At 40.9% G+C, this 11,832-nt stretch overlaps 1 protein-coding gene across 2 annotated transcripts in view; it reads right to left on the reverse strand.

Annotated features, from left to right (window-relative positions):
• Positions 1–1,522: 1,522 nt before the first annotated feature.
• Positions 1,523–11,832, reverse strand: part of RDX (radixin) — a 41,155-nt gene continuing 30,845 nt past the window's right edge. The window contains exons 13-14 of one of the 2 annotated variants that reach the window (XM_008938237.1): positions 11,494–11,654; positions 1,523–1,872 (exon numbers count right to left, since the gene is read on the reverse strand). In XM_008938237.1, coding sequence (XP_008936485.1) covers positions 1,836–1,872; positions 11,494–11,654 — 198 coding nt within the window. In that variant the 3' untranslated portion in view covers positions 1,523–1,835. Of the gene's footprint in view, positions 1,873–11,230; positions 11,655–11,832 lie in introns of those variants that run through there. The other variant, XM_008938238.1, reaches the window with a different exon arrangement.

The raw sequence follows: 11,832 nt of genomic DNA on the forward strand, positions 1-11,832 counted from the left end.
GTATGTGACACTTCATCTTGCTCAATATCCCCTCTGGAGGACATCCATCAGAGGACTCCAGCATTGACAACAGAAGCCAAAAAGCATCACAGGCAGACATCACCAAAGGCAGCACAACAGTAAACAGAACTCTTGGGAACATTTTGCAGTTGTACTGAAAATGTGTTTGCACATAAGGGTCTTGCTACTTTTCACTGTTGGTACCTGAAGCAAACGCAGTCTTAGAGGAAGCTGCTTCAAGTTATAGTTATTGCAGAAAGTTTAAAATTTGGCTAGAAATAAAATCCATGACGACCACTGTGCCTCAGTTCCCCTGAGCACCAGGAGCACCTCTAACGCCCACGCATGGGTCACACCAGGAGAGGGAAGTTGCAGAAACAAATTTAAAATATCACTGAAGTGCTGAACAAGCCATTCCCAAAGCCTGAGTGCTGGCCTAGGTGTGCAAAGCAGCCCCTGAGATCCCATAGCTCGGGATTTTATGTTCCTTTCAGCATTCTGAACCCAAACCTTGTCCTCCAATGGCTGCGCCAGGGTCTTGCTTCAACTGGTGGTGCCCTGGTGTAACCCACCACCAGCCAGAGCTGGGCAAGGCTTCCTCCTGCACAGCTCCCCAGCACTGCAGGGGGTCCAGCAGGAGCCTGGTGACGACCCACAGCCTGCCCTGCCCCCCCAAAGTCCCGAGAGCAGCAGGGCCCTGGCTCAGGGGGAAGCTCCAGGGCACCACAGCAGCTCCCTCACCGGGCAGTTTTCACCTAAGGATTTGGAGCACATGCTGCCAGAGCCGCCACTTCAGAGCCAAGTCCTCCGACGGATCTGCCCACACAGTCCAGTGCAGGAGGCCAACGCGCGCAAAGGTGCCATGGGGAACATGAGTGTTTCCAAGGTTTGGTATATTCCCAGGGGATGTTGGCTAAATTTGGGAATGACTCAGGTGCCCATCTACTCAACTATCAGCTTCCTTAACTACCACCTCCTATCTTTTCCTTCAAAAAGCGAGCAAACCTAGCCTCCCATGGTTTATCTGATCACAGCACAAGGCGTTTATGTGGAAACTCCACTTCAGATGGGTGCCACAAAACGAATTCAACTTCTCAGAGAAGTGAAGAAAATTTTCACTAGCAACAGGCAACGCTGATCATCAAATGACTAGTGATGCTTTGGATTAAGGATAAAACCCATTTATTCAGGCTTTGTGCGGGGCGCACGACTCGACGCGGTTACGTATACACGGTATGCACATCCTCAGAGCGTACAAAGAGGCACGTAGCAACAGGTGCTTACACTGGAAATGTATGTACACACATTAAATTGGAGCTTCACATTAGAAAATTACCTGACGCTATTTATCTATCATCAAGGCTATTAGAAATTGTGTAGAAAACCAATAAAACTTGGAAAGTATCTGCTCTTATTTCACTTTACCCAGGTTGGATATAGAGTCAGGCTTCCCACACAACATCATTTGTGGGCAAAGCCAACAAGATCCCCCCAAATGCTTTGAAGAGTGGCATCACTGTTCACTCTAGCATGTCCCATTACATGTTAAAGATTAACATATTAGGACTACTTCCTGTTTTTCTGGGAAGAACAACAGCTTAAATACTTCAAAAAGCTAATTTTCTCCTGGGAAAAGACAACAAAGGAGAGCTTTAGAGACCATGAGAGAACCAAACGTTAGCGAAATGTCGTAACAGCAGTTCCTGGTCCTTCCAAAAACCTCTTCACGGACCAGGCAGCACCTAATTTAAAGTGCTGTAAACGGTCCAGATTTACAGAAGTGCAATAGCAGGATTTGGCAGACCCCAGGTCTTCTGCTGATCTTTACCTTGCTCCTATCCTAAGGGCTGCAAGAGATCGTACTTTTGTAACCTGCACAAAAAGACACAGAGAGATCAAGTAGATTTAGCAAAAAGGATACTAAACAAAACCAACAAATAGAAATATGCAACAACATCATAAAAGCCATACTTCATTCCCTAACACGGTTCTAAATTTAATTTCTGACTGAATTTCGTTTCTACGACAACAGCGGAATGAGGGAGCATCAGAAAAAGAACGATTTAAGAAACACGTGGTCCTTCTGGCCAAGGTCCCCAGGGACACCCAGAACCCATCTTCACTAACTTTCAGCTTGAAGAGTAGGTCCTCTTTAACTACTCTTCTATGCCAGCATCAAACTCTTACACGCACCAGTACAGTTTTGATGGCAAATTTTAGCATTATAAAGGACCCGGCCTAAAATCCAGCAGGGAAGAAGTTTTAGAGGACTAATTTGCTAATGCAGACAACACAAACCACAGCTGGGTGCAACACAGCCAAGACTGTGTTGAAACTGCTCCCACAGGTGGCTGAAACAAGATGCCTCATGTAGAATATTTGTAGAACGTTCAATCACAGCCAGTATGATTTCAGACTTCTCTTCAGCACAGCACATGTGCCATTTGCTGTATAAGCTCTTGGGCTTAGCTTATTCACTTTGCTCCCTTCCATGAGCCTTTTGGAGAAAAGGTGAGGACAGCACAAAGAACCTCTCTCAAATTTATTTCTCTGCTGAAGTTTAGAGGTCTCCAGTGGAAATCTTTACAATGAGTCAAACTTTACTTGAGTGAAGATACATTTCAAAAAATGTGTATTTTCTATGTTGATTTTTATGTAAAATGCATTGTTGAAGTGGCTTTAACAATGTGTTCCTTTTAGAGAACTACTTCCTTAAAGATACTATATTATGAATAGGCAAAGAATAATTAGTATTTTAAATCCAGCCTTCCTATAGTGTAAGGCTCTCATTCTGACTGTTTTAGAAAAACACCTCAGTTACAAGTACTAATAAATCAGAATTTTATTCAAAAAGAATCAGGAAAAATACTTAATTACCAGATTCTCTTCATCATTCAATAAGCATAAGGAATGAGTTGATACTGAAAAGTAAGAAGCCCTCTATAGCACTTTTTTACATGTAGAGCTAGGTGTAACATGTAGGAACATCATGTCAAATTTTACACCGCAGCCTGTTTCCCCACAGAAGTTCTGGGACACTCTCTGTCACAGAAGGGCTGTGGGAACTTTCAGGGCTTGAGCATAAGCAAATAAGATGTATGGTTAAGACTTTGAAGTACTAAAACCACCCTGGTGTGTTAGAAGTCTGGCAGCAGTTCCTGGCCAGGGGTGGGGAGGATAAACAGCCCTCTGGCAGCGAGTGACGCTGTAGACTGGGAAGGTGCCACCGAAACCAGTGGAACGCTTCCTGGTACTAAGAGATCCCTAGAAATAACTGGGGTTTGCAGGAGGATAAAAACAAACACGCAGGTAAATAGATCAAATTTTGGCATCAAGGACAAAACTGAACCACACTCTGCATGCTGTAATATTTTTTTAAATAATTTTTTAAGCACAGCTTTAAAAAGCTTGATTTTTAAAATTATTCAAGTCTATACAAAAATAAGCAGCAACATATTTCACTTTAATACAGTTATTACAAGCCATACACTGCATTAGAAATCTTTGGTTTAATCACACTATGTATACATTTTTAAATATACATGTGTATACACACAAATTATCAAGCCCAGTTAAATCAAATACTACCTCTCTGTCAGAAAAGTTTCATCCCTTAAAATCCAGATTGCAAAACTAGCTACAGTGTCACAGGCAAAACACAATTGTACAGACATTGCTGGGGAGGAAAAAGGTATTTTTACTCTTTAAGTGATGGAATAAGCCACAACACAAGTAATTAAAGGAAATACGACTGAAGAAAGAAGTATACAGTATTCTCTTCTCCAGGGCTCTCCAGAGTACTGTGCTGAAAGAATCCAGCAAATGGCAATAACTAAACAAAAAGCCTGCTGCATTTTACCAAAGCACTTTGCAACCACAGATTTAGTTGGAGAAGTCCACCTTGCCTTATGCAGCTGCCTGCCTCCTATATCCAACCCTGCAGTCTAAGTGGTCAGTTAATGCAACTTTTCTTTTGGTAAGCTTTAAGGCTTAAACTTTTCCCCCCACAATGCTTTTTAACTAATAATGACGCAACATCTTCCTTCCCTGTCTTAATTTTCATTCTCATACAGAAATTCATAGAATCATAGAATGTTTGGGTTGGAAAGGACTTCCAAAGGTCATCTAGTCCAACCCCTTGCCATAAGCAGGGATATCTCCAACTAAGTTAAGCTGCTCAGAGCCTCATCAAGCTTGACTTTGAATGTCTGCATGGATGGGGCCTCCACCACCTCATTTTTTATAAATAATAAAAATTATTTAATTGCTTTAAAGCTTGAAATTGTCTAAACTGAAATCTATTCTTGAGATGAAATAGCATGACACACTAGCAAGGGCAAAAATAAAACCAAAACAACCACAGTAAAGCAAGACGAGAATTAAGAATCAGTTCAAGGACAGGAAGAAACATATGGAAAAGGCCATCCAAAGCAGACAGAAGCCACCACTAGCAAGGAAGATCTGAGAATTTATTTTCAAGGCTTGATATTAAAATTGTCAGGTATAAAATCTTTTTCCCCAACACCTGGCACTGCTTTTTCAAGGGAGGATGGGCTGAAGAGCCACTCGTTACCTAACTCCTCAAAGACATCCGAGTTTCTGCTATAGAGAAGTTCAGCTTTTACCAGGGTGACCTGCAGACAAGGTGTGAAGCTAGGCAGGAATATAATCATAGCTCTTTAAATAGGAGTCCACAGGAAAAAGTCAACTATTTTAATATTTTATCTTTCTTTTTATTATTTTTACATCCAGGATAACCGTTGTGCAGAAAAGCAAAGCCACAGCACCACGATGACACACAATTATGCCAACAGCTCTACTGTTGGAGCAGACAGAGCCATCCAGTTGCAGTGCTCTCTCTTACATAGTCCAGACAGACAGATAAGCTACACAACAACAGCACAGAATCTCTCTCCCACATGCTCCCTTCTGTGTATGACTGGATTTAGGCTCAAAGTTGAACCTCATGGGTATAAGCCCTGTGATTCAGATCTTCCCTGGTTTTCTGCGCGCATTAACATACTTGGTTCCTGGCATTTTCTCTTCTCCTGAGTGCTACTAGCAATTACTAACTAGTCAATACACTCATTTCTTCTATAAGGTGGCATATTCTATGCATGCCTGATTAGAGAACATGTAGCCAAAATGCCAATCCAATGATGATTCCAAGAAGTAGCAGTACACAGTTCTAAATTTAAATATGATGAGTTAGCTGGCTTTGTTGAAAAGAATACTGTACGATCCCAAATGTACAAGAAAAGGAAGAGCTGCATTTTCAAATGGTACAGAGAAGTACAACAGGCACTGAGCAGCAAGATGAATGCCTCAAGCACTGCTTGCAGGAGAAGAGATCCAAGAATTCGAAATCATTAAAGTGAAGAAAAGCTGCCAAGGACAGGAAATATAAAGCAAAAGTACTAAGATAAAGATTTCTTATCATTTTCAGAAATTTTTCTGATGCGTGAACAAGCTTGCTGTCCTGTCCCAAATCCCTAAGCACTGAATCTGCTCACTTAAATGTAAATAAAGTGTTCCCAGCAATAAAGACAGTGGCAGGATCAACTGGTCTGTGTGTCCTGGATGTTACCTTCATGTTCTCAGCTTACTTTGCTGAAGATCGAACAACACTTGGCATAAAAGTTTTCAGCCTCAGCCCCAATGCAAATGAGTGTCTTCCTGGCAATACAACTGCAATTACCATATTCATAGAGATTATTAATTAATCAGAAGCGCTGCTTAAACAGAAGTAACGTGTGACTATTCCAACTCATCAGTATAATGTGTTTTAAGAGAACATCTGACAGCAGTCAACCATCTACTGGAAGCTCAAATTAGTAAAATACTATTGAAGTTACAGGTTAAGAAGTTAAATACTGTATCAAGTTGAATGAAGAAATCAAGGGTGAGGAAGAAGAGTGAAAGGTGAGGCCAGCGGGAGCTGTCCTCACCTTGATAGGAGATCCTGCTGAGGTCAGTGTAAGCGGCCAGGGAGCCTGTCACACGATTACTGCCTCACCCGGGGACACGTGGGGTGTGTGTTGCTGGAACAAGCAGAGGAGCAGCTAGAACCATGCATGTACACAACTCTCATCGTGCCAGTGCAGAAATGCTCCAAGGCAAAATTATCTGCAGACTGCAGAGGATGTCTTCTGCTGAAATTTAGCAATCTGTAATACAGAGACCAGTCTGGGTACACGTGGCCTTAAGAACTCCAAGACCTTATAGTGCAGGGCAGCAGGCTTTCTAAAAGCCTTCAGATAAATATTCAGATAAAGGCAATCGATCTGATGTAAATAAGGTAATTTAAAAGCAAACTAACATAAAAACCTACAAACAAGTGAAAAAAAAAAAAACACAAACCAAAAAAGCAAGTAATGCAATTGTCCTACCTCTGAGCTTGATATCTTTTCACCTGATCCATTTATCCAGAGCACAGGGAACATTTAACTCCTACCAACAAGTGCATTAGGAATATTTGCACTGACCAGGCCTCCTCCTTTGATGTGCATTTCCATCTCCCCTGGTTTCTTCTACTGCCTAAAGCCTACTGCTGGGAACAGAAACTCTTGACACATTATTTACAAAAATCAATACAAACACCTAATGCAATCTCAGCAGTTGAAAATGCTTCATTTCCCTTTGTTAACTTTGCCTTTCCCTAAACGTGAGCTATGTGAGCATAACTCATTTCTTACTGAAGATCTGAAATACTGGAGGCACTGCTGCAAACACTGTGGGGCTCTCCTGTTGAAGAAACTGGATGGTTTGCGATTGGAGTTTTGGAGAGAAGCTTTTTGGGCTTTGGTGAGTCCACCTGATTCACATTAAATGAAACATACATTTGATATGTCAGCAATCTCTTTGCATAGAAAGGAATTAAAAGCAAAACAAGTCAAAGCTTCTCCAACTGCACTCCAAAGGAGCAGTTTATTAGCTTGGTGCCTAAGATCCAACCCAAGTGACAGACCCCATGAATCAAAAGAAGATTGGGTACCTGGCTCAAGCCTATAGACCCACGCTCTGCTCAGAGAAACAAAAAGTGCAACTCCCTCCAACAAACTGGCTGCTGAATTTGCTGAACAAATTACTGGTCACACAGTGAATTTATGGATGCTGCAACAGAACACTGGAAAGGAGTCCTCACCACAAGTGAGTAAAAGGGCCAGTGAAGGATTCTAGCTCACATTGGTCTTTGTGCTGGGTGGTTTTTTTTTTCCATATAGCCCTCTACCATTGTTCTTCTCCATTGCACCGTCTCTTCCAGCCCTGAGCTGCTCCTTGCTGCTGACTAGGTCCTGAAACTGGGAAAAGGACTGGTCATGTTAAAACCCACATGCTTGCAGACCAGTTGGCTGGGGAGGAAAGGTGCTGCAGTGGCCTGCTCAAGAGCAGAGCAGAGGAACACACCACTGGACGGGCACTCACGGCAGCCAGCCAGAACCATTTCCTAGCCCCCCACCCAGCATGGCACTTTTGGCTGGGTGCAGGGACTCTGTCTCCAAGCACAAACAGAATATTCTTTAAGGGAGTCAAAGAAATTGTCAGTTTTTATGTTGATCCATTGACACTCCATTTTCCAGAAAAACCTTATCTCCCAGCTAAGACACATTAAAAGTTATATGTATGATACAAAAGAGCAAAGTTCATTTATTAATAGAATTTGTAAGGAGGCTTTCAATTTTCTTATGTTATTTTTACTCAGAAAATACATTTATGAACACCAGCATTGACAACCTCAACCCACTGGGATACATCATTTGTTAAAATTCCTGATTCTTGAAATTAACGTGATGCCTTGGGGAAAACACCTTTTTAAGATTATCCACATGCAAACAGGCATGGAAATCACTTCCATAGAAGTATTTCAAAAGCAAAAGGTTTTAACTGATCATTTTAATCTCTGTATTTTCTTTGGAGTAAGAAAACATACTTGAGGTACGTTCTTCTCAGAAGCTTTAAGTATTTCGTTTAGAACAAACCTTGTTTTTTTCTCAGAGGTACTTAAGCAGGTAATGTGAACAGCCCTAGAGAACATGTTTTAAGAAATAGGCAAAAGCACAATAATGCTTTCCAAACTGGGTTTAACAAAGCAGACATGCATTTTGTTCTGTTTTGGATAAAATGACCATACGAGAAACATACTCAAAAAATACAAGCATCAGAAAATTTAGGTTTTGATGTTCAGAGGAGACTACTTGAAGAAGACCGAATATCTTCTTTCCTGTTGAGGCATTCTGGGTGATTGTTACTAGTCTGGCCTGCAAACAGTGGCACAATTTTACACCCTTTTTGCTCTACCTCTCGAGCATGTTTTTAAAAAAGCCTTTCAAAGCACTTACCTTCCCCTTCAAGCACAACATTCTGAAGTTGCATACCTATGCAGCTCTCTAACAAGGGAGAAACCTCAAATCTAACACTTCAGCAGGACGAGGTCAAGAAGACAGAAGTATAAAAGCAGAAATATGCACAGTTAAAAGTACCAAGTACACACGTTTTAATTAAGCACAGCAATTCTGCCACACTGAATAACAAAAAGGTTCATGTGCTTGTACTGAGTGCAAGGCCAAACAAATACAACGTAGAATGGAAGATCACCTGAGAGATCTGATTTGTGGGAGAGCTGCTTAGCATATTAATTTGTATACCTATTTATATGGGACTATTCCTGCCTTCTCTAAGTGTATTAGACAGGTGAAAATGCCCATAAATTTGCCATCATCTAAAACATACAGCCACCCACGTATTTGACACTGTCCACTACAAAGTGCAGTATCAAAAAACCACATCAAGGTTTCTCAGCACTTAAGACATTGACCTATAATCTAAATTTCAGTTAGCCTGGGGCTAAGCAATGTGTAGGCAGTGATTGAAAGTTCTTACATTACCCATAGAGCTCTTACATGGCCAAATCACCCTCTGTTCTCAAGAGAGTCAATTTGCTCTGATGATTCACATCCTGTTTTGAATGGACAATCACCAGTGCTTCCTCACAACTCTGTGTGGGGATTTCTTAAGCAGAGTATCATTCTCTACGGATACAATTTGAATATTTTTTTATTTCATTTTGACAAGTGTGAAACAAGATGATCAAAATCTGTACACTGCTCTGGAAAATGGCTATTACAGCACATTTACAAAAGCTGTCAGAAAGGGCATTAAATAACAACAATGGACCTCAGAGAAATTAATTGTATCTCTTTATTGTTAACCAATGAATGTTATCCAAAATAGTAGATGTAATTGTAGCTTAATTGTACAACACAAAACATGATGCTAAAGGAAAAAGCACGTGGAAAATTACTTCACCGAGTAATCATTAGAAGTATTCTTAGTATTTCTGCACCATTAAGTGTTCCCAACTGCTGGTGACAGCAGCTATTACCACTTTGTTCATTGTGAAAATCCGTATTACAAATGGTTGTTCCTGGTTGTTTAGAAAAAAAAATAAAATCACACAGCTTTATAAACGGATCTAATCCATTTAGGCCTACTCTATATATTGTAGATTTATGAACAGCAAACTTTACTGGTATTTTTTCCCCAGCACTGAAACTGATGTTATCAGTGTTGGTGCCCACTTTGCAGGGAAAAAGGAGCGCTCACTGGAAGCACAGTATTTCACCTGCCCTGGCAAACTGCTCGAGTGCTTCGGAATCTCCTTAAGCGTCGGTGTACGGAGCCTGTGAAACAAACTGTTCCTGCAACGCCTTGCAAGTAGAAACACCAACTTCCACCAAGCAGCATTTTGAAGCATGTGCACACCACCTTCTGCACATCAGTCTTCAAGGTCAGATATGTTTAGCCCCACAAACCAAAAATATATTAATGTACCTTTATTTTATTTTCAGGATGTCACCCCGCATAGCCAACCTTTTAAGTCCGCAAAATAATAATAATAAAAAACCCCTTAGTTGGACTGTTCATAAGAAATTTAAACCTATTGTGCATGAAAAAAAATGTTTAATAAAATGGCAAATTTTAATAGATAAGTGTAGATTTATGAGTGTATAATATCAAACAGAAAAGAGCTGAACCATCCTCAGAGAAAGCAGGGTACTTCCACTGCAGGTATTTACTAGGGTAGTACAAAAGAAGGAATAACTTCAAAGTCAATGTGGACTGCAGTTATTTCTAAAGTTGAATTTCTAAGCAAATTTCTCAAAAAATCACGTCTCCTTTTCAAGAGGAAAAGGACTTAGTAACAACGATCTAACATCTGGTATGACAACTACGATACCAGCTTCACTGAAAACTGAAGCTACAAACACTTTACTCCAATTGTGGGAACTTTCATTTTGTATTTGGAAACCCAAAACCAAACTGACACTCACATTCTACACCCCTCCCAGGAGATAGTATACCAGTGACAGGTTACAGCTTTAAAACATGCAAGATGCTTTTACAATTTAAGCTCAACAAAAGGCAGTTAGACAGTACTTAGCCCTATATATCCATCTTAAAGTAAAATAAAATCCTAGGACTACGGGGTCCTAGCATTCTATAGTATCACTGTGAAGTGATAGTCTATTTAAACAGGTTTTTTCATGGTGTTTGAAGGACCAGTCATCATGTACATAGTAGTGAGGTAGGATACTGTCCCCTCCCTGGGACTGATGTTTTCATATGCTCCCTTGCCAGAAAGGTCCAGGTCTCCCTACTGCAAATAAAATACTTAAAAGCAAACAGCACATGAAGCTTCGTATTTTTTTTTCTTTGCTGCATTAGAACATTTTGCGCATCTAAAAGAATCACCTAGAAAGAGCAAAACTTACTCAAGCCTATTAGCAACCATGTGCTGCCCACAGGTAGTGTTCCATTTAAAAACATCTCCTGGAACTACCACCTGCCAGCCAGACCTTTGTGAACAGGTAGGCAAAGAAAACCATCAATGATGACAGGACATGAAACACCAGAGAATTTCACTTGGGAGAAAGAAAAAAAGCACACAACCAAACAAAACACACACAAAAAAAAAAAAAAAAAAAAAAAAACAAAAAAAAAAACCACACACTGAAAGTCAGCACAACCAAACTCTTAGGGGTCTAGCTACGTTGAAAATGTAATTTCAAACCTCATACTGAAACAGCACCTATCCCATTTAGCTTCAGGTTCCATTTTTCCTCCTATTTCTTAATGTTTAAGCAATATATACACTTGTCAGTCATGATACACTTCACATCAGTTTCCAAAGGGGGACAAAAAACCCTAACCAAAGCAAAAAAAAAAAAACACAAAACAATGAAACTGAAACACATGGTGGGGAAAAAGCTGCTATCAATCTCCACGCCCTCCCCCCCAAAAAAACTAGGGATAATATACTGCCTTCCTGTTGAACAGCTTCCCCTAAATTTGTCTTCTAACCACTGTAGTCAAACTGGTATTAAGTGCTTTGGCAAAGTGGGGTGCAATCCATCGAATCTGCACAGGCCTGCTTTTTTCTCTGCTGGTGGTTCAGCTCTGCGAGGAACACGTATGGGAAGGAACAGCTCTCACATGGCCTCGAACTCGTCGATGCGCTGCTTGGTGTTGCCCTGCCGGATCTGCCGCAGAGTCTTGTACTTATCCCGGCCCGCTTTGACGTTCTCCGCGTGAAGGACGTCGTTCTGCGTCTTCTTGCTTTCGTCTCTGGCTTGAGCCAGCTCAGAACTCAACGCCTGTCGAACGAAAATATTTGCGTTTAAGTGCTTCGACTAATCTTCTAACAATTCTGGAATTTCTGATAGCTATTCTGCAACTTGGATAAGGATTTCTTGAATGCCAACCTATGAAATGTTTGCTGTGCTGTTCAGTAACTCAGGCTGTGAGGTCTATCAGAGAGACTGCAGAGGGAAA

The sequence above is a fragment of the Merops nubicus genome, unplaced genomic scaffold, assembly GCF_000691845.1.
Source record: "Merops nubicus isolate BGI_N331 unplaced genomic scaffold, ASM69184v1 scaffold5694, whole genome shotgun sequence".
Lineage (NCBI taxonomy): Eukaryota > Metazoa > Chordata > Aves > Coraciiformes > Meropidae > Merops > Merops nubicus.